Below are 23,649 nucleotides of genomic sequence, written 5' to 3'. Positions count from 1 at the left end.
TTTAAGTGAAAAGGGGAATGCCCTTAAATACACTGTATCTAGTGACACCCTATTGTATTGAAAGGTGTTCATAATCTCCTCGAAGTCCATCAAATGCGTGTTTGGACCTTCATTCATCTTCCCTATGAAAAAGCAGTTGTTTTGAATGGTTTGAAGCAAACCTTGCTTCAACTAGAAATTATTTGCTACAATTGGAGGTGGTCTAACACTTGACAATCCTTGAATATAGACTCGTCTGGCATAATCACCCAATGCTGTACCAGGCCTGGGTACCGCATTCTCGAACTGATCTTCAATCAAGAGTCGATTTAGATTGAATCTTCGACCCCTATTATCTTCGACAGTTTTCTCAGCAGCTCTACGGGCTGCCTCAACTGCTATCCTTGCAACTTCTTCTCTATGTTGCATTGCCTCTACCTCGTTGTCAACACTATTAACCATGTGTTCTTGGGTTGAAGGTTGCCCTACGAACTTTACGGTGAACTCTTTCTCCTTCCTCAGTTGCCGCAAGTGTTTTTCCAATTTTGGTTTGAGGGTATTACTTCTTTACAAGAAGATCGTATCATACACCATGGACTTATCTTGTTGCCTGCACACAGATGAGAAACCCATGAAGAATAAAATAAAATAAAAATAAAATAAATTACTGAATAAGCACTACAAACTATTTCAAACACTGTTGATTGCCAATCCCAGGCAACGAAGCCAAAATTTGACGAGCACAAAACACTCACTTAAATTGTGCTCGCTAGTCAAAGATAGTATAATATAATATCGTATTCACAAGAATTAGATTTAAACAGTATTCTCGTAGTTTGTATCTTGATTGCTATCTATGAGGATCAATAGTTGATATTTATACGATTAATAAGATTTAACTAAGAATATAAAATCTACAGCTATTAACTAGTACTATCAAAATAAGGAATAAATAATTAAGGTTATCGGTGGGAGATGATAGTGTTTTGACGGAATAAGTGCAAGATAATTGTTCGGGATCTAACTCTAGATAGTTCACTTCCAATGTTCGAGTGAATCTCTCGAATTCACTCTATTATTAGTTCAAACACTCAGCAAAAACTTCTCTCTCGATTAAGTCTTAACCTCACGAGATGAACCAATTTAAGCACTGTAAAGATATGCAAGAATGCGTAGTGTATCGATCTTTAGGAAAACCACTTTCGATTATTTTCCTAATTAGGTTTAATTAACAATTCAACTAGCCTCTTTCGATTACTTAGAAGAATCTATGAACTCAACCAACAAAATAGTGCAAAGATATCACAAGTTATGCCTCTTTCAATTACAAGAACAAGTGAATATAGATGCAACAATTAAATCTTCCAAAAATGATTCAAATACATAAATATAGAGTTATAATCCACAAACAATCATCAATACACCAAATCCATCAAAACTCAAAAGGAACTACTCCATAGACATGGAGAAGTTCTTCACAAATGTAACTAAAATATAGGAAAACATAAATTCAATCCAAACCCGGATCTTGAGTGAGGAAGGAATGATGAAATCCTTGTGCTTGTGTTCTTCCCAAGCCTTCTTAGCTAAAAAAATGTTGTCAAAAGTCCCAAAAATGGTGTTTTTTGTGTGTATTTAAGTTAACCCCCAATAAACCCCGAACGAAATTACCCTTTTTAGCAGAAATGGGAAGTCAACCTAATATTTTTGTGCTACCACGCCGCGCCGCACCCCGCGGCATGCGGCGTGCTTGTGGACAATTCCAGAATGTTTTGCAATTTCATTTCTGGGCATAATTTGCACTGTCGCGCTGCCTGCCGTGCATTTTTTGTAGAGTGAGTTTGTTTCTTCAATTTTTGAGTCGGCGCGACCGTGCATTTTTTGTAGAGTGAGTTCGTTTCTTCAATTTTTGACATCCTGACTTGGTCCTTGACCCCCGAAGACGATCCCGGTTTAATCCCTTGGGCTTCTACTTAGACTTCAAAGCTCCAAATAAATCGAATTTGTTCCGCAACATCTAAATAACTCGGAATCACTCCTACACGGCATATAATACAAAATAAGTGCAAAACACTACTAATTAAAGCTCAACACAAGTAAAGTGCAGTGAATTATAGTGCAATAAGAGACTAAAATACGGGATTATAGTCTACCATCAGCACAATGCTCATATCTTCCTCTTCATTCAAGAGTTTATAGAAATAAGGCTGTCATCTCTTCCAAATTTGAGCCTCCTCCGACAAAATTTTACCCTCTTCATCTTTTATATACCTCACTTGGTCCAGATCACGAGTCTTCCTCTCTCTCACCTTCGCCAGCATGTACAACTTCTTGTCCCCGTCCCCGCCTCCGTCCCCAGGTTCTTCATATAAATGACCAAACGTAGCGGTCTTAGCCGTAGTAACTGCTAACTTTGCCTCCTGCTTAGCCTTCTTATACCACTCCCTGTTAGCCCTCTTCTCCCCCTCGCATATGCTTTCTACTAGCTTCAAATAAGCTATTTTCTTAGCTTCCAATTTTCCTTGAACCTCTTCGTTCCACTATCGGTCCCCTTTGTGTCCACCAGAGAAATCCTTCGAGACCCCTATCACATCTCTCGTCGCTCTCTAATACAATTCGCTATCATAGTCCACATACAGCTTGCATCCCCACTACTCCTCCAAGCTCCCATAGCCATCAATCTCTCCCCCAACTCCTGTGCTTTGTCCTTAGTCAACACACCCCACCTAACCCTAGATAGACCAGACAAAACCCTCCACATCCTCGTCTACCTGATATCTAAGTTCATAACCAAAAGCTTATGCTGAGTTGTAAGATGCTCACTCGAGATGACCTTGTATCCGTACATAATCCCCTATCACATTTCTTTAGGAGTGATCAGATGATCAGGTGCTCCGCCTTTTCAGGAAACACGAATTAGCATTTACCAGAATTTACAAATAATTGATAGTTTGATTCATGCGATAGAGAAAAATAGTCTTTGAATAAAATATGGGATTATCTAGTCATGTATTTGGCTGAATTAATTTTTCGGCATAAGCAATCATTGATTAGTTATACAAAATTTTGATATTGTTCTTATACATTCAATGCCGTATAATAATCCTAGCTACTCCGAATAAAAAATAACGTTAGGGGCATTTGATTATTGGGATTAGGTATTATAATCTCGGGAGGTCGGGATTAATTTTTAGATTGTATTTGTCCTATGTTTAGTTATTGGTATTAGCTAATATCGGTACAAAATTTATATCAAAATGGTTATATAACTATCCCATATTGGATGTGGAATAGTAATCTTAGAATTATAATCCTAAATTTTTAATTATAATTTTAAGATTGTTAATCTCTAAATATCCCGCTTTGCAATCAAATGACACCATACTAAATATTTAGTTCCCGTATTCTAGTCTCGGTAACACTTGTTTGCGGACCTAACCGCGAGAATTGTAAATTACCAAAAAGTCAGCTATAAGGATCTAGACAATTAAAATATGAAGATATATTACAATAAATGAAATTGAAAGTTGCCCAAAATTACTCCCCTCTTCCCTCTCTTACTTTATTTATTACTATTATTACTGAAAATGGTAACATGCAGTTTTATTCTCTCACCCATACAATTACTCCTTGCTAAAATGAAAAGCCCTTCCGTTTTTGGAACCAAATCAAAAGAGAGAGAAGAAGGGCGAATAATTAATTAGATCAAATCAGATACACTTTGCCGTATCACACAAACAAAATTCTTGTCACTATTTTAAAATCCAAATTGTCTTTCTTTTTTCTCTCTTCTTCTCCAATTTCACGTTTGTTATTTTTTCCCATACAAACCCAAACCCTAAAATCCATTATATTCCTTTTTCTTGCTCTATAGAAAGAGCTAAAACGAGAAGAATGTCAGGGACATGGAGCAAACTGCAGAAGACGCTGTCGTTTAGGCAACAGCCTAAGTCTCCTACCGATAATGGTGCATCCTCCGGTTCCAATTCCAAATCACCACCACCTCCTCGGCCGCCCTCCGCCCCTTCTTCCTCCTCTTTCTCCCGTTTCTCCCGAAGTTTCAGCTCCACCTCCCGATCCTCTAAGGTCCGCTTTTCTCTTTTCTTTTAAATAATTTTGTCCTCTTTTTCTTTTTCTTTTTTTTTGTTGAGTTTTTCGGTTGTTTCTTCCTTGTTTTTCGCCGGTAGTATTTGATTTGTTATCCATTTTGATTCGCCGGAAAGTCGGTTTTTGCTTCACCGGTGATGACAACTGCTATTTTACCATCGCGAAAATGGAGCAGAATTTTGTGCTTTTCCTAAACTGGAGGGAGAATTGATTTTGGACAAAAATACATTCGTTATTTTGCGAAATTTACTGGATTCTTCCGTTTTGGGGGATCTGAGCCGGGGTACTATTGGGAATTCACTTTTTAATTTATCACGTTTGTTTGGTTTATTTGAATCAATGAATAAACTAAAAGGAAAGCCAGCTTTACAAGGCATTAGATGACGAATGCATAGATGATTACTATACTGCCCTCCGCTCTACTTTGGTATCAACGCCCTTTTGTAAAGGTCAAAAAGGTCATTTCGTTGTCTAAATAGGAGTAGTTGAGAACTAAAAGTTGACCTTTCTTGGGTTTCCGTGCCAGGCTTTTTCTGAGTTTGTCTTTGTGAAAATACCTTTTCTACTCTTAAAATTGATGCTAGTGTACAACCACTATTAATGAAGGTACAACCAATATCCTACGCATTAGAACAACCAAAACTATTTATTACCGACTCATTTCATTTTTTAAATAAGATAAGAGGTAGATTATTTATTGGGTAGCTGAGAATTTTGATGATTTCAGGTTTGGACAAATGGGGGATCTGGCTGAGATCTTTTTGACAACTTCTTACGCCAGCTATGTGTGTGTGCCCATGTCTAGTAAAAGAAGTTGGATTGAATGAAGCTGGACCAGTTCTATAAAATATAGGATTATAATTGGCAATAGCTTAGACGTAACAACAATTGACTTTGCCACCTAGAAAAGGACGGACTTTTTTTTTATGCCACTACGTGTTTGCTTCACATGGAGTATATTAGATGTGGGCAAGATGCAGTTAGTTTTTCATATTGAAATGCTAATTTGCTAGAATTGGTTAGTAGTAGCAATTGCCACTACTAATGAAATGTTTTTTTTGTTCCAGTCAAAGATTGTCACGTGGCCCAATTAAAAATCGTCACGTCATTAAATAAAAGATCCACAAGTTTTGCCGTTAATCGCGGGGTATTTTTGTTAATAGAATTAACTTCGTGTGTTTTTTTGAACGGATAAATGGGCGGAGTGTATTTTTTTGAACGGATAGATAGACGGAGGGTATTTATAAACCATTTAGCAAACGATAGGGATAGTTTGACCCTTTTCAGATATTTCATTAGTTTTGTCAGTACTTGGTTTAGGTAACTAGATGTCCTCATGTATATTTTATTGGAGTATATTTTATCGAAAAGTCCTTACTGCTTAAACAAATGACTTCATTTTGATCGATATTTCATAAAGTTAATACTTATATACCTAATGATTCCAAAAGCTTATTTCATCAATGATTTAAGTTATTGAATGAGTCGGTAACTGGGTCCGAGTGACTTATCTATTCCCGGAAAAAAGCCCAAAGGTTCCAGAACCTTTTTATTATTGAAAATACTTACCGTGAATGTACAGTCGAAGCAGTTTTACTGTTTTAACCATGAATGTCACACTGGGGGCAAAGGTTGCAAGTAAGGGCTTATGTCATGAAAGTCTTTGCATGATTGCTTAGTAACTTCTTTTTTCTTTTTCTTTTTTATAATGATAAGAGTCCGAGTTAACTTGCGTGAACCTCGATTATTCCACCGAATAGCCACTAGTGCCGGCATATAGTAACTCTGCCCACTAAGGCTTAGGCAGACAAGAAGAATCATCTATTATTTTTTGCCTTCGTTAGGATTTGAACCTTTACACCACTTCATTGATCATTGGACCGCACCCTCGGGTGCGATTGCTTGGTGACTTCATCAGTTTGTTTGGTCAGAAAATTGGTATTGCTGCTCTTTTACTTAGCTTTTCTTTGCCCTTGTCCCATGTATACCTTATGATAGATTCAAATTTCTGTGCTTTGGTTAACCTGCTGTTCAACAGAGTCCACTACAATTTTTTTTGAGTGGATATATAAACTATAGCTTCATCAATGTTTCTTAAGTTAATTGAGGAATTGACTAGGGACATGTGGTTACATACGGATATATTTATTGGCTGATTACAGTATTCTCACTATACTTGCCACTTTGTCTATTTTATTGTGATTGCAGCGAACATGTGCCATTTGCCTTGGGAGTATGAAACCTGGGAATGGTCAGGCCATATTCACTGCTGAATGCTCCCACTCCTTCCACTTCAGCTGCATTGCCAACAGTGTTAAGCATGGAAACTACCTCTGCCCTATCTGCAGATGCAAATGGAAAGAGATTCCTCTCATGTCGTCCTTCAGTACTGATGCAACCATTAACAGTGCAGGACGGACTCGTGTCTCTCCACTTGAAGATCATTACCCTGACAATGTTTCTCGTGTTCCACCACCGGTATCTCTCCCCCTTCCTGAGCCCCTTCACTTCTCTGATGATGAACCTCTTCCCAGCATTACCGTGGACCAGACCTCCTCCCCTTCCACTGTTCATTCAGAGAGTGTAGTCTTGAGAGCTTTTCCAGAATATTCTGCAGTTGCGGCTTCCGAAGCTGTGTCAAGATTTGCTGTTCTTGTTGGAGTAAGGGCACCCCCACTTGCTGATGATGCTCGGCACCGAGAGCGTGCGCGTATTGACCTAGTCACAGTTCTAGATGTTAGTGGCAGCATGGCTGGATCAAAATTGTCACTCCTGAAGCAAGCAGTTTGTTTTGTCATAGATAACTTGGGGCCTTCTGACCGTCTAGCTATTGTTACGTTTTCATCCGGAGCTCAAAGAAACTTTCCCTTGCGAAGGATGACAGAGCAAGGGCGTCGAGAGGCTGCACAGGCTGTCAATGCCATTTCAGCAAATGGTGGGACAAATATCGTGGAAGGGCTCAAAAAGGGGGTCCGAGTTCTTGAAGAAAGGCGTGAAAGGAATCCAGTTGCTAGCATTGTTCTCTTGTCAGATGGGAGAGACACCTATAACGGGGATAATGCCAACCAACGGCATAGTCCTAGGAACCGCAGATCCTCAAATGCAACATCAGGCCCAGAATATCTGAATCTATTGCCTTCTTCCATTTGTCCTCGCAATAGAGAAGCACTAGCAGCAGACCAGCTTCCAACTTTTCATGTGCATACATTTGGGTTTGGTTTAGACCATGATTCCTCTGCTATGCATGCTATCTCAGATGCATCAGGTGGTACATTTTCATTCATTGAGACTGTTGGTACTGTCCAAGATGCCTTTGCAATGTGTATTGGTGGTCTCCTCAGTGTTGTAGCCCAGGAGCTAAAACTTACTGTTAGGTCAGCATCTCGTGGAGTGGATATTGGATCCATCCCTTCAGGAAGATATACAAGTGAAATTTCTGTACAGGGAAAGCAAGGTGTAATAAACATTGGGAACCTGTATGCAGATGAGGAAAAAGAATTCCTTGTCTACTTGTCTGTTCCCTCAGCTGAAATTGAAGGAAGCGCAACAAAGACATCTCTGTTGCAAATTACATGTGGTTACAAAAATGCCACATCCGAAGAGATGGTCAGTGTGGAGGGTGAGACAGTTGAGATACGTAGGCCACCAGTACTGTCTCCTACAGATGTGCTAGTAAGTCGTGAGGTTGATAGACAGATAAACAGGCTGGCGGTAGCAGAAACCATTGCAGAGGCACAACAGATGGCAGAAATGGGAAATCTTGAGGGTGCTCAAGCTGTTCTAGCTAATAGAAGATCCTCTCTTCTATCTTCTGTATCTGCGCAAGCAGGTGATGCTCTTTGTAACTGGCTTGACACTGAACTCACCGAAATCAGAGAGAGGATGGCGAGCAGGGAACGCTATGAACAAACAGGACGAGCCTATGTTCTCTCGGGTTTGAGCTCACATTCTTGGCAAAGAGCCACAACTAGAGGAGACACAACAACACAAATAATATCGCAAGGTGGTAGCTCAAGCAATAGTGGCGCCATTGGCTATGAGACTCCATCTATGATCAACATGGTCTCAAAGTCACAGAACCTAAGTCTTGCCAATCGTGTTGAACAAGTTCCTCGTCCCAACAAGACATGCAACTTAACTCCAAGATCTTAGTAAACATTTCTAACCCCATTCGTTCTCAGCGTGATAGGCAACTGAACAACAGCACTCTTCTCGTGATATAATTCTGTGGTATATTTGACCCTACTATACTTTTTTTTTTTGCTCCATTTGTTTTTTCTTTTAGTTCTCCATAGTTGAATCATTTTCAAATTAGATTCTTTTGGATTGACGTCTCTACATTTCGGAATAATATGTTAGAGCTGATAACCGTTTTTCTGCTGAGATCGTCCTCTTATTAGAGAATACTATACTCGTCCCTTTTCGATTCTGTAAGGATTTCAAAGAGGTTTTAAATGATCATGGGCTACTCTAAACATAGCCTTAAGGTTTAGAATTGGATGCTCAGATTCTTTTCAAAAATTAGAAACATAAATCCCTAAGAATGGGTAGTGTTTAATATGCGAACAGCCATTGGTCGAATATGACGTTTCTATTAAGAAAAGATGTTTGTGCTTTTGCATTTAAGCTGGCGATCACGAAATAGATACTCCTCCCGTTCACAATAAGTGATCAATTTATTTTTTCAATTTGGTTCAAAATAAGTGTCCAGCTATGTAATCAAGAAAGAATTCAATTTGTTTTTACAAAATAACCCCTATATACATATCCCTAAAAAGTTTTCTTTCTCCTTACATTAATGTTTAATTAGGGGTAGTTTAGTCATAGTAGGTATTTTTGTATAAAATTTAATATTTTCTTAATGGGCGTGTAGGGAGTTCTTGGAGGGAAGGATGCCGAGGGTCTATTGGAAACAACCTCTTTACCCCAGGGTAGAGATAATATCTGCGTACACACTACCCTTCCCAGACCCCACTAGTGGAATTATGTTGGATTATTGTTGATGCGTGCTAAAAGCAAATTTGTTGAATCGGATGAAGTAGTGTAATAAGTAATCTTCTAAGAGTTAGTTACGTCAATATACTAGTTAGTAGTTACATGTCGTAGCATCAGAAGATATGACATTAATAATATTAGAAGGGGACGCTCACATTGAAACGTCCGTCAATGAGCTCATTTTGGCTACTTCCACATATCAATCCTAATCAATTTTTAGGGTGTGGTTGGTACGAAGAAAAATATTTTTCGGAAAATGTTTTTTAATTTTTTTATGTTTGGTTGGCTTAAATGCTTTGGAAATATTTTTCTCTAATTGGAGAAAAATATTTTTCCTATCAAAAGAAGGTAAAACATTTTCCAAAATTCTTTTTTAACATTCTCCACCCTATTTTCTAAGCACACCAACCCACCCTCACCCACCCTACCCCAAACCACCCTCCCCCAGAACCGACACCCCCACCTCGCCCATCACCAACCTAAATAGAACTATTATTAAGAGTATTTTTTATGTTGTAGATAGAGTATTTTTTTTTATTTCAACAAAATGAGTATATTCTTTTCGTAAAAGCATTTTCTTTCATTCAACAAAATGAGTAATTTTCTTTCATGATGTAGAAAAGATACTTTCTTTTTCAATAAAATAAAGCTTGGGATAATTTAATTTCACATAAGTGCAGCCCACATAGGTGCTCTTCATTTGCGTACCCACCATTTTAAGTTTTCATCCGTATAGCCAATGAAGCCCTCTAACATCATTGTTTGACTGACATTATCGTCTGACATCAATCTCATAATGATCTCTTTCCTTCTTCTTTTTTCTATTTCTCCTATTTGTTTTTTTCTCTTCCAGATTAATGTGACTATCTCACAAAAAGTCAAGTCATCACGTGATTTTAAATCCTTACTTTTTCCCCCTCTCTTTGCCTTATTTTTGTCCGAACTTTACCAAAAAAGGATTATATTGTCATTTTATATATATATATATATATATATATATATATATATATATATCTCTCTTTACCTTATTTATGTCCGGAATTTACCAAAAAAGAGTTTATTGTCATTTATATATATATATACACACACTTATATTCATATTTATACAATATATATATAATACATATGTATGAGTATACAACATATGCATTGAATGTACATAAATTCAACATGCATATTTTACATTAGAAAAAAACTTTCCAGCCATCATTAAACCTTTATTTCAACACAATATTTACCATATAAAAAAAAGTGTCAAACTTTCATGAAGACCTCTTGTACAATAATAATGTATATACACCCTTATACATTGAAAAAAAATATAATTATACATCATTATACACAAATCTATACACTTATACCTATTTTATACATAATTATATAATATTTGTATAAGTGTGTATAAACACCAATTATACGGCATATGCACTGAAAAATACCTTATGTTCATCACTACACCTCTGTTTTAACACCAATATTATCAAAAAGAACAAGAAAAAAGAAGAAGAAGAACCAATCAGCTCAAGATAGGTCTAGATGAATCCCAAATTCTTAAATTTTGTCTCACCCGATCAATAATACTATTATTAGTCAATACCCATCTGAATTGAAGCACCAATTCACAATGAAAACTTCTAGATCTGAAAACTTTAGCTTCGTTAGTGGCAGAATTATGATTTTTGGGACTTGTATTTCGATACTAAATGCTCACAGTAAGAGACTCGAGATTTATCAATCAAAATTACTTAAATCATTAATGGGTCAAATGTTTTCTTCCTCAATCCTTTCAAATGAACAACTAACTTCATATTCTTCATCTTACTCTAGACTTTCATCTTTTTGCATTAGAAAAGTTTGAGAGAATTAAAAAAAGTTAAGAAAAATTAGATCTGGAAATTAGAGAGGAGAAAAGATAGGATGAAATATAGATTTAAAAATTCTAGAAGATAAAAAATGAATATGGGAGATAGATCAAAAAAATACAGAGGATAGAAGATGATGGCCTGTAGAGAATGAAGAGGCACATGGAGAGAGAGCATTTTGGGCGTGTAGGAAAAAAGAGAACTAGGTTAGTGATTGAAATCTTTCCTTCAAATTCTATACAAACTGGACTATAGCGGGTAAACTTTAAAAACATGGCCCATTTTTTGTTGTGGTGTAAAATCATGTGTATTTTCTTGTAATTGTTTTTTTTGTTTTTGTTTTGTTATCAAACTCAAATTTTAACGTTATTCTTGTGTGATAAAAGTAAAGTAACACATTAATTACTTTGAGTTTGTGTGAATTTGAAATGAATAATTAAATTCTTGAAGAAAATAGAGTTCGGGGTTTGAGGGGAGGGGGGAAGGAGTACAAAAAATATGGGGATTTTGGGGAAGGTGGGTTGAGGAGAGTAACATAAAAATTATTTTCCTAAAATTATTTTTTACTATCTAACCAAACACTAGAAAATATTTTTCCCCGAAAAAAAAATTGCACTCACCAAACTAACAAAGAAAAATAAATGATAAAACCACTTAATTTTCAGAAAAATATTTTTCTTTGTACCAAACACACCATTAATGTCAAAGAATTTTCATTGGGTAAATATCACGAGTTGTCTCAAAACTTAAAGAATAATAATTGCACTAATAAGTAGTACTCAATGACTTTGCTAAACCTAGTCAGTGAGGCACATCTTGTGTTTATCACTTCGCAGGAGCACTTGCCACTATATTATGATTCAAGTGCACGCACTGTTAGTAAACTATTTCCCATTTGTTTATTCACCAAACATGTCTTAAATAATTTAATTGGTTTTTAGTTTTTTCTAGGGGTGTCAATAGTTCGGTTCGGCCGGTTATTTTATAAAATTTATACCATATAAATTTTTCGGTTATTCTATTATGTATAACCAAAATTAGACTTTTCGAAACCGTCTCAATCATGTCGGTTTCTCTTTGGTATCGATACGGTTCAGTTAATTTTCGGTATTTTTTTTATATCATGTAAAATTCACCAGTAGAAGTAGAATGCAATAACATACATTATTTTATTGGACTTAGCAAAATTATCTAGACATTTTTACTGTTTAAAGGGTGATGAATTAAAAAAAAAAAGATGGCTAGAGTATAGATCCATCAACTATTCTAGAACAGCGTAAAAGAAATCAAACAAAGGCAAAGAAAATATAAATCACACGAGTTGAAAGATATACCAAGCTGGGACTCAAGAATAAAATCTATAGAAGATTAAATATTCAAAAAAATAAATCCAAATTATATGAATGGAAACATATTCAATACATTGTAGTTTGCTACTCATAATCGCTAGAATACTTTGTGTCTTGGTAATAAAGATACTTGAAATAACTTAGTTTAAGTAGAAGTAGCATAATTGGTTTTAAGAATTAGTATTTTGAGTTTAATTACTTGTTGGCTTGTAATAGTTTTCATAATTCCAAGGCCCAAAGAAAATTTAATGCATTATTACTTTTAAACTTACTAAATAAATATATTTTCTACATGTAAAATTTATTTGGTACGGTTCGGTATTTTTTCGGTTTATTTTTATAAAATAAAAAACCTACCCTAATTATCGGTGCGGTTACAGATTTATATAAAAACCTACGGTTTCTTAAAAAGAAACATAAAAATCGGTTCGGTGCGGTACGGTTCGGTCGATTTAGAAGGTTTTCGAATATCCATTGACACCCCTAGTTTTTTCCCAGCACAAGCTTTTAATGTTACCTACGTTTTGTTACGTGAAATAAAAATAATATCACAACTGAATACCATTATAGGAAGACTAGAAAAATACAATTTGTTCAATTTATTTAAAAGTAAATTCTGTGTTCCAAGGCCTTAAAAACCTCTTTCAGCATCACCTCAATTTGCGTGCGCAATCCGGACGCGTAGCCGGAAAGCCGTTATGTGAAAATCTGTGAAAAATAATGAATTTTGACTTTAAAATGAATTTAAGTTGACCGAAACTTCGGTCAACATTTTGGGTAAGCAAACCCGGACCCATGATTTGACGGTCTCGGAGGGTCCGTAGGAAAATGTGGGACTTGGGCGTATGCCCGGAATCGAATTCCGAGGTCCCAGGCCCGAGAAATGAATTTTTAAGAAAATTATTTTCTGGAATTATTTATGAGTTTTGGAAATGAAATGTGTTTAAAATTTGATGGTATCGGGCCCGTATTATGGTTTCGGAACCCGGTACAGGTCTTATATGTGATTTAAGTCGAGTCTGTGAAATTTGGTAAGAAACAGACTTGAAATGATATGAATCGGACCTTATTTGAGGAAATTGGAAAATTTGAAGTTCTTACGAAATTTCATGATTTTGATGTTAAATTCATAGTTGTTGATGTTATTTTAGTGATTTGAATGCACGAGCGAGTCCGTATGATATTTTTAGATTGGTGTACATATTTGGTTTGGAGCCCCGAGGGCTCGGGTGAGTTTTGGATAGGCCACGGGGTGGATTTGGACTTGAGAAATTGCAGGCTTCAGCTGTTTCATTGCAGGCCTGCAGGCTTCGCAAATGCGAAGGCTAAGTCGAAAATACGAAACAGCCGAGGCCAGCCCTTCCTCGTAAATGCGAGATTTTTCCTTCGCAAATGCGATACTCCCCATTTAGGCCTGTTATCACAAATGCGATTGTATGTTCGCAATTCCGACCTCGCAAATGTGAGAGTCACTTTGCAAATGCGAGCTTAGCAGAAGTCTGGGTTCGCAATTGCGAACCCTGGTCGAAATTATGACATCTGCGACTTGCAATTTTATAACTTAGCCGAAAATCTTTCATTTTTCACACTCTTTCAAAACCAAAACACTCTTGGGCGATTTTTCAAAGACAACTCTTCTTCCAAATCGATTGTAAGTGAATTTTACCTCGTTTTCTTCAATCATTGATATCTTTTCATATGATTTAAACTCAAAATCAATGATTTTCATGAGGAAATTGGGTGTTTTGGGTAGAACATAGGTTTTTCAAAAATTGGGGATTTGGACTTCGATTTGATGTCCGATTTCAAAACAAATTATATATTTGGATTCGTGGGGGAATGAGTAATCGGGTTTTAGTTCGAACCTCAGGTTTTGACCATGTGGGCCCGGGGGCGATTTTTGACTTTTGGGTAAAACTTTAGAAAACTCATTTTCATGCATTAGAATTGATTCATTTAGCGTTTATTGATGTAATTAAGTAACTTATGGCTAGATACGAGCGAATTGGTGGTGGAATCAAGAGGTAAAGCGATAATTGAGACTTGAATTGTGTTCGTGGCATCGAGGTAAGTGTTTGGTCTAACCTTAACTTGAGGTATTAGGAGTCGTGTCTTACTTGCTACGTGTTAATTGTGGAGTACGGCGTATAGGCATGGTGATGAGTATCTATACGTCGGTGTTAAGCATGCCCGTGAGTCTTGTATTGTAATTGTTATGACTCCGTTGTGGTTTACTGCGCTTCACATTTTATTATCATTATTGTTCCCTTGTCGGGATGTTATTATCATTATTGTTCCCTTATCGGGATATTATTATCATTATTGTTCCCTTGCTGAGATGTTATTGTCATATTATTGTTCTCTTGCCGGGATGTTTGTTTGATATTATTGATCCCTTGCCGGGACCCTTTTTTTTGATTGGTGTTGACAAAAGAAATGGGAGCGGGTTGCACGCCTGTAACGGTAATATGTGAAATAGGAGCGGGTTGCACACCTGCAACGGTAATATGTAAAATGGGAGCAGGTTGCACGCCTGTAACAGTAATATGTGAAATGGGAGCGGGTTGCACGCATGCAATGGTAATATATGAGATGGGATCGGGTTGCGCGCCTGCAACGGTATTACGTGTGTGCCTGTTTCTTCTATTTCTTTATTTTTGCTGGTAACTGATTTATGACATTCCTTATGTTTCTCTACTGTCGTTCTGTTGTTACCTGTTACACCCCGCAACATGTTTTCCCCGCCCAATTTTAATTGTAATTATCTGCTTCTATTTCCGTTGTATATGATTTAATTGCACAGGTTTATTTGGTAGTCTGGTCCTAGCCTCGTCACTACTTCGCCGAGGTTAGGCTAGGCACTTACCAACACATGGGGTCGGTTGTGCTGATACTACACTCTGCACTCTTTTGTGCAGATTCCAGTGTTGTAGACTTCGGACCGCAGTGAGATTGTTGTTTCTTGTTCATCAGGCGGCCCGAGGTAGTCCTGCAGGTGTCCGCAGGCCTTGGCGTCTCCTTTTATCTACTATTCCTGTTTCTTTCATGTATTTCCAGAGACAATGTTGTATTTATTTCTTTCAGACCTTTATTTGTAGTACTCCTAGACAGAGTGTGAAGTTGTGACACCAGTCTTGAGTAGATTTGTTATGGATTGGTATTAGCAGTATTATTAAAACTTTGCAATGCAACCTTCCGCTTATTCAATTCTGTTGTTATCTAATTGTTGGCTCTAAACTGTTATCGGATTAAAAATAGAAACACAGTATATAGTTCAGTTGGTTGACTTGCCTAACTTTCACTAGTAGACGTCATAAGGACTCCCAAGGGTTGAAAATCCGGATCGTGACAAATTTAATTTATAGTACAGCAGTTTTCACGAAAATTAAGTTCCGAGTTTACCCTTGCAAAATAAATTCCAAAACCTCAAGACACGTGGAGGCCACACCATAGGAGGCGTATCTATATCTGTGATCCCTGGTTCTTGCTCTTCACATATAATCTCACAGATAAAAATTTCAGAAAATCTCCAAAGCTCACAAAATCTTACTCAATTATCCAATCAAACCCCTCCACGTAAGCTCTCTTCTACTCCATTTCCCTACCTTATCCTCTTCCTTCATCACTAATATTCCTTTTTCTAAAAACCATCCCTTCACTCTCCACACTCCATCTCCAAACTCTCCTTCTTAATTCTACCAATTTTCTTGAAAATAATACCTTAAAAAAAGTAGAAAAAAACACCATGTCTCTCACTATTCCTACAAACCTTTCAAAATCCATAACAACACCTAGGTTTAGCTCTCAATTTAGCACAAAACCAAGAACTTCAACCATTGTTTGCTCTTCAAACCAAACCCCTTCATCTAATTCAACAGAGGATACTTCTTCTTCATTAAAGGCTTTTTCTGCTGCACTTGCTTTGTCTTCTATTCTATTGTCAGCACCAGTGCTTCCAGCTTCTGCTGACATCTCGGGGCTCACTCCATGCAAGGAATCAAAGCAGTTTGCTAAGCGTGAGAAGCAACAGATCAAGAAACTTGAGAGTTCTCTCAAACTTTATGAGCCTGATAGTGCTCCTGCCCTGGCTATTAAGGCTACTGTTGAGAAAACCAAGCGCAGGTTTGTCTTCAATTTCCCTCATTCTTCAAGTTTTTCGTTGTTAGGTGATTCTTACGTCGACAAAATACGAAAGAAATTGCTGAGTATATAAGTAAACAAGTCTTAGGCCGTAGTGACGTGTTTTAAAGATGTGTCAGCCTTGGCCCAAAATGGATAATATTACTAGTGGTGGGGTAGGCTGTTACATTCGGTGGCGGACGCACGTGGTGGCAAACAGGTTCAATTGAACCCGCTTCATCAAAAGATAATACTGTGTATATGTATAAATTATGATTAAAGTTGCGTAAATATTTTATAATATTTTATTTGAACCCACTTGACAACTACTATTTGACGATTAAAGTTATGTACTTCTAAAATTGAACCCGCGTGCAAAAAATCCTGGGTCGGCCACTGGTTACATTCTAGGAATATCATGGAATTTTCCTAATTATGTATTTTTTCCTTACCAAGGGAACCTTGACATAACTAGTAAAGTTGTTGCCATGTGATTAGGAGGTCACGGATTTGAGCCGTGGAGACAGTCTCTTGCAGAAATGTAGAGTTCTCGGTCCTTCCATGACTCCGCATATATCGGGAGCTCAGTGCACGGGCAGCCCTTTGTATACTTTTTCCATACATAATAATGAATGATAAATTGGGTTTGCAGATTTGACAACTATGGGAAACAAGGACTGTTGTGTGGATCAGATGGATTGCCACATTTGATAGTGAGTGGAGACCAAAGGCACTGGGGAGAGTTTATCACACCAGGGATTCTCTTCTTGTACATTGCTGGTTGGATTGGGTGGGTTGGAAGGAGTTACTTGATTGCTGTAAGAGATGACAAGAAACCAACTATGAAGGAAATCATCATTGATGTTCCTTTGGCTAATAAGCTCATCTGGAGAGGCTTCAGCTGGCCTGTTGCTGCTTATAGAGAGTTGTTGAATGGAGAGCTCACTGACCCTAATTTCTGATTTCATTCATTTTTCTCTTGTTGGAGTATTGTACTCTCACTTGTTTATATTTAATGAAAGAATGTGAATTCCCTATATTAATTATGTGTTGATCTTGTGGATCTTCATTAACGTTTGTAAAAATGTGTGTTTAGACGATTTTATCACGATTCAAGCTCATGACAATACGAAAAAAAAAGTCAAATATGTGACGGACAATTCTGTCGCAATTCATTGTTTGTGACGGAATCACAAATGCCTCATAATCTTTGGTCGTAAATCGTTTATCGACGGAATTGCATTCCATCACAAATTTTGTGACTAATTTAATGGTTAGTAAAATATTTGTGACTAACTAAATCTATCACAAATTTAGCTTTTAAACTTTCAAATTTAATAAATTATAATTATATTTAATTATCTAAAAGCATAAAATAATTAAAAATGGCAATCAAAATATAACAAACATAATGTTAAATATATTATTCAAAAGTTTGAAGTTAAATATGCAAACTTCAGGGGTAAATTTCACAAATGGTCATATAACTATGACACTTTGTCACTAAAGTCATATAACTTTGTTTTCTCATACAAAAGTCATAAAACTTTCACTACTTTACTCAAAAAGTCATAGTTAACCGGCAAAGACAGTTCTTCGGTAATTTTTTTGTATTTTACCATTTTTTTATTTTTTAAATTCAATCTAATAAATTATGACTCAATTAAAATAGAAAATTTTACCTCCTATATCAAAGGCATACACTCTATTCAGAAGCGGATCCGGGATTTGATTCTTATGAGTTCCTACCGTAATTTCAAATTTATATGCAATAATAACTGGGTTCACAGTTAGATATTTAATTATAAAAAGAGTAGAGATGCTGTTTCGAAAAGACACTCAGCTCAACATAATAAAAGGACAAAAGAAGAGAATATTAGTTTCGCCACAGAGTATATTAGGACTTCTAATATAATTCAAATAATTAAGGAAAAATTTAATAATCAAAATTTTAGTTGATTTTATATCCTAAGTATTATAAATATAATTAAATTATAACCTTGTCTAGTATGTAATCCTTTTATAAATGGTAAAAAAAGGTGAACGCTATTTAGCATGCTTTGCGTGTGTACCTCGTCCGAATAAGTAAAAAAATTTATAAATCTTATATTTATTACATTAAAAATTGTATGAGACTCATAAATAGAAGTACGTAAAAGTAAAAAGTATAAATTTCTAAAATTTATCATTATTAATTTTATTTATTTAACTCAATGAAGGAAGATGTTAAGTGACTTCAAAAGCCTAAATGTTATGAAACTGATTAAATTTATAATTTTTTCTAATATAAAATTTATATTTAAAAGATATGATAGAAAGACTTTTATTGAATCAAATTTTCTAGCTAAAAATATAAATTATCAGTGAAGTTCTTACTGAAGTATTTACGAATTAAATTTTATGAATAACGAAATATACTTCTAAACCTAGTAGTAAATATACTTCTAAATCTTATGATTTTTATTTATTAGATTGAATTTAAAAAATAAAAAAAATGGTAAAATACAAAAAAAATTACTGGAGAATTGTCTTTGTTGGTTAACTATGACTTTTTGAGTAAAGTAGTAAAAGTTTTATGATTTTTGTGTGAGAAAAAAAAGTTATATGACTTTAGTGAAAAAATGTCATAGTTATATGACCATCTGTGAAATTTACCCCAAACTTCACCTATTCAGCTAACAAAAGTTAGCAACATTACACTTAAACAATTGACATAAGTTTTATAATATTCAACAGTTAAGCATCAACTAAGTAGGACCCACAGATGGGCGGGATGATACGTCATCTCGCTCTTCATGCTCTTACATTGCTCCTCTATAGAACGAAATCGATCGTCACTTTGTTGCCTCAAAAGTACAACCTCCTGCTCGACGCGTTGCTGCACCTCTTGCTCGATGCGTTGCTGCACCTCCTCTTCTGAACGTTGTTGAAGAATCCTCTCTTGAGTTTCTCTCTTACACAACACCTCCTCCTCAAGAACTTTAATGCGTTCTTTAGCAGCATCCGGTATCAGATGTAAAGTGCGTGAAGTGATAGAGTTGGAGTCTGGATACAAAGTCAAAGATTGAGATCCTAAACCATACACACGCCGTTACTTTTCTCCACCCACAACCTTAAAGTTGTCACAATCCAATTTCTCCCATAGGCCGTGATAGCGCCCAACACTACCATTAGGCAAGCCAATAGTGAACTAACCACATGATTGTTTATTTTAATATTTTTAAAATAGCTGATTTTTAATTAGTGCATAAATAGGAAGTAAAAATTTTATAAGATGAGAGATAACAATTTTTAAGATCAAATGAGATAAGTAAAATAATCCAAAAGTCATCATATGTCTACTACATAATTTTCAAGACATGGTATCACAAATGTATGAAATACTAGCAGACTATACAAAAAGAATACTACACTACTGTCTGAAGTGAAATAGACAAAAATATAAGAAAAAAGAAGATTTCATCTGCTGCAGAACAGGCTCAGAATGTAGCTCACCACAAAGTCTCGCGAAATCAAGGATGCGCACCGGACTGATATCCAGATGCACCTGCCTCTGATCCTGCACATTTAGTGTAGAAGTATAGCGTGAGTACATAAACAATATGTACCCAGTAAGTATCTAGTCTAACCTCGAAGAAGCAGTGACGAGGGGTCGACTTTGACACTTATTATGGGCTAACAATAAAATACTGAAATTATAATTAAGCATGAATTACATAAATATAACTAAAAACTCAATAACAGAAAATAAATAAATAAATAAATAATTCTTTCACTAAAGGTAAATCCCAAATTAATTTTCATCATTTAACAAATTAATCTCTCAAGCCAATTGATCACGCCCAACTATGCCTTATAAAAAGGACTAAACGATCGTTGTAAATATAATCTGGTTTACAAGTCCGAAGTCGAATCCCACAGGGAATTACCCTACTAATGACAACTGCTAGTTTCACAAGAATTTAAGTAATCAACTTTCAGAAATATTGAATAATGAGTTGAGTGTTTACTAACTAAAAATAAGGTAATTAAAAGTTGTAATCTTATTACTAACAAAGCAAATGTTGTAGATAAGATTGGAAAGATCTAGGGTTACGATTTTTGCACTTATCGGAATCCTCCCTATTACGTCTCCTATAGATTTGCCTAAATACTCTTTACCGATCGTGAGCACTTTAGGTGTATTAATTCTCTGCCGAGCAATTACAACAATTTACTAGACGTATTCTTCCGAACTACGCTGGCTAACACTAGTTTACCGCTCACTAAGATCGCACCAAGGTTTCGTTATTCTTAATCCCACCTTTAAACCCTCTGTATTGATCCCTCATATACGTTAGGAGTGATGTTATTCAACAACTACCTAAATATGCACTCTCTTTCGAGTAATACACACTAAATAGGCATTGTCGATTGAGAGCTCCTACAATCAACCACAATAATCACGTAGTTGAACAAGCAGAGAAAATTCAACGGCAAATTTATATTAAACACAATAAAAATTGATCCTTTAAAAGGTTCCATCAAACCCTAGAATAAAGATTTTAGTTACTCATAATTGTTTTCACAACTACAATATAAGAATTCATCACCAATAATAGAAAAAGAGAAGAAGAAAGATAAAAACTCGTTTTCGAATCTTCCGTCTTGCTCCTTGCTTGTTCTTGCCTTCAAAGATGTTGTGTAGCCCTTACAAAATCATTCTTTGATGTATTTATATCACTTAGGGTTGCTAAAAGGCGGAATTTTCCAATCCAACTTCGGCTGGGAGAAGCTGGAATCCGAGTCTGCCTTCGCGCGTTGTGCGGCTTTGACGCGGATTCAGCTTTTGAAATTCTTCCATTTCGCGAAGTGATCCATGACTTTGCTTCGCTTCGCTGTTGTCACACCTCCTTTTTCACCTGGCACCAAGAAAAGGCGTAGGGGGAGTTTTTCCAATTAAAGGACAATCGAAACGAGATTTATTATTTAATTCAGAGTCGCCACTTGGGAGATTTATGGTGTCACAAGTCACCGGTTGAATCCCAAATCGAGAAAAAGATTGACTCTGTACTACAGTCCGCGAACTAGAAATCCGGATAAGGAATTCTGTTAACCTGAGAGAAGGTGTTAGGCATTCCCGAGTTCCGTAGTTCTAGTACGGTCGCTCAACTATTATATTTGGCTTGTTTATCTGATTTTAATACATGTTGAACCTATGGGCAATTTTTTTTACTGTTTACCGCTTTTATTATTGTTATTTTTAACGAGAATTGCAACGTCGTGAAAATACATCTCAAACCGCGTCACATCAATGCACCCGTGGTTATTGACACATTTCAGCTCTGTTGAGATTTGGATTTGAGTCACATAAATGTGCACCCGAGTTTAAGAAAGTAAATTATTAAAGGCGCGCCTAAAGCGACTAGCGTATCATTATTTTAGGTAAGGCCGTGCAACTTTGCTAAATGGCCCATCCCGAAGTCTAAGTAATTTTACCAACATGTATAGAGGGCCCCGCAGCTCGTGTATTTCGTTTGTCGAGGCTCGTCTCATTCATTATTTTTTAAAAAGGAATTTGCAACGTTGTGGAAATGTATCTCGAACCATGTCACAATCAATGTACCCGTGATTAGCGACACATTTCGACTTCGTTGAGATTTGGATTTGGGTCACATAAATGTGCACCCGGGTTTAAAAAGGTAATGTTATTTAAAGTACGCGCCTAAAGAGACTAATGCGGGGTTATTTTGGGAAATGGCCATGAAGTTCGTTAAGCGGCCGATCCCGAGTTCTAAGTAATTAATACATACATTTGTGAGGGCCCCGCAATTTGTAATTTATTCGGCGAGGCACGCCTCACTTATTTTTAAAAGGGTAAGCCTAAAGCAACTATAATTTTGATATTTTTTTTGTCTCTAAAGTAAAAAAAATAAGTCCTAATTAATTTGTTTTAAGAGCCACTTCCCCATTTAAGAAAGAAACTTATAATTAATCCACATCGGGCCTCCGAGGCCTACCCGTGGGACAGCCGGCTTTCATCTCCAAGTCCAAGCACAACTTTCCTGATCGGTTAACTAATTAACAATAATTACAATTATTAGCTTAATAACACATTACCATTAATTTCCAATCTCGTTTTAACTATTGACAATGGCCTATTAATAACAGATTGAAAACATGTACCATAACATTATTATTACAACTAAAATATATTACTTGTCTAAACTACAACACTCACCAATGACAACATTGTCTAAAACTTACATAGATATACGCATTATAAAATATATAAAAGAGAATTTTATAAGAATCCATAGATACAAGTTTGATTCTTAACAAAATATGAATAACGAATGCACTCTTAATCAATAACCACATCTAAACCCATACTTACTGATTTCAGCTCAATTTTATTAGTACAAGTGAAATTCATGAATTCCCAAAAACACTTTCCTGTTTCAGCTTGCAGCTTGCTTCTAATTTCAACAATTATACTACAAAAACAAAACTAAACCTATATGACTATTACATAATCACATTCCAAAGTCCAAACAGTCCCGGAATCAAACAACCCAAACAACTTATAAATAGTCCTAATTATACAGTCGTCTATTATTCATGCAACAGGAAACACATAACTAATATCAAATAGAATACAAGCATTCTATAGTTTGAACAATAAATCCTATGGCCATTTCATTTCAGCTTCAATGAGCATACACCAAGATGATTCAAAGTAGTGTACCTGGAATCGAGAATAGCAGAAGAAGAAGAAGATGAAAGGCAGGTCAGCAGCAGCAGTAGTATACAATACAGCAACACCACAGCAAAGAACAGAGCAACAACCAGCAGAAATACACCCAGCACAAGCAGTCCAAAACCCAGGAGTGAAACTAGAAAATACCAAGCAATTCACAGACAGGAACAAAATGTATTCAGAAATGAGACAGGAGAGTAGATTTTCTGATTTCTGTTCTTCAAATTTTCAAATAAAGACACTCAGAACCTCAATTAAACAGTAACAAACTGATTCTGATTTTCAGTAGTAAAGAAGACCTCACTTTTCAGTATTTAGCTCTCAACCTATTGAACTCTTTAGGGTAAAAACTCAGCTTGTATTTCACTCTTAAACTCTGAATTTCTGATGTCAAAATCCAGCCTAGACTCTCTAAAAAAAACTGAAAGATAACTGATTTTTCTTCTCCAAAAAAACCAGCCCTTTTTCTGTTTTGAATGAACCTATATATAACCAAACC

The 23,649-nt window shown here is 36.1% G+C and overlaps 2 protein-coding genes across 3 annotated transcripts; both read left to right on the top strand.

Moving 5' to 3' along the window:
* The first annotated feature begins 3,507 nt into the window (after nucleotides 1-3,507).
* LOC107765836 (E3 ubiquitin-protein ligase WAV3) lies at nucleotides 3,508-8,513 on the top strand. 2 transcript variants are annotated; one of them, XM_016584534.2, is made up of 3 exons: nucleotides 3,508-4,065; nucleotides 4,814-5,724; nucleotides 6,295-8,513. In XM_016584534.2, exons 2-3 carry the CDS (start codon nucleotides 5,698-5,700, stop codon nucleotides 8,236-8,238), a joined length of 1,971 nt encoding a protein of 656 aa, XP_016440020.2. In that variant the 5' UTR covers nucleotides 3,508-4,065; nucleotides 4,814-5,697; the 3' UTR covers nucleotides 8,239-8,513. The 2 variants fall into 2 exon arrangements, with proteins under 2 accessions (XP_016440020.2, XP_016440019.2); XM_016584533.2 differs by lacking the exon at nucleotides 4,814-5,724 and having other exon boundaries at nucleotides 3,509-4,065.
* A 7,272-nt stretch (nucleotides 8,514-15,785) lies between these two features.
* On the top strand, nucleotides 15,786-17,454 carry LOC107765837 (photosystem I reaction center subunit III, chloroplastic). The gene is made up of 2 exons (XM_016584537.2): nucleotides 15,786-16,414; nucleotides 17,064-17,454. Exons 1-2 carry the CDS (start codon nucleotides 16,038-16,040, stop codon nucleotides 17,371-17,373), a joined length of 687 nt encoding a protein of 228 aa, XP_016440023.1. The 5' UTR covers nucleotides 15,786-16,037; the 3' UTR covers nucleotides 17,374-17,454.
* Nucleotides 17,455-23,649: the final 6,195 nt, after the last annotated feature.

The sequence above is a fragment of the Nicotiana tabacum genome, chromosome 3 (assembly GCF_000715075.1).
Source record: "Nicotiana tabacum cultivar K326 chromosome 3, ASM71507v2, whole genome shotgun sequence".
NCBI lineage: Eukaryota > Viridiplantae > Streptophyta > Magnoliopsida > Solanales > Solanaceae > Nicotiana > Nicotiana tabacum.
Note: the sequence above shows the minus strand (reverse complement) of the source record. Positions and strands in the feature narration are given on the sequence as shown.

Coding starts and splice junctions, on each gene's coding strand:
- LOC107765836 (XM_016584533.2), top strand. CDS start 3,874: ATGTCAGGGACATGGAGCAAACTGCAGAAGACGCTGTCGTTTAGGCAA. Junction 4,066..6,294: donor CCACCTCCCGATCCTCTAAG/GTCCGCTTTTCT, acceptor TTGTGATTGCAG/CGAACATGTGCCATTTGCCT.
- LOC107765837 (XM_016584537.2), top strand. CDS start 16,038: ATGTCTCTCACTATTCCTACAAACCTTTCAAAATCCATAACAACACCT. Junction 16,415..17,063: donor GTTGAGAAAACCAAGCGCAG/GTTTGTCTTCAA, acceptor TTGGGTTTGCAG/ATTTGACAACTATGGGAAAC.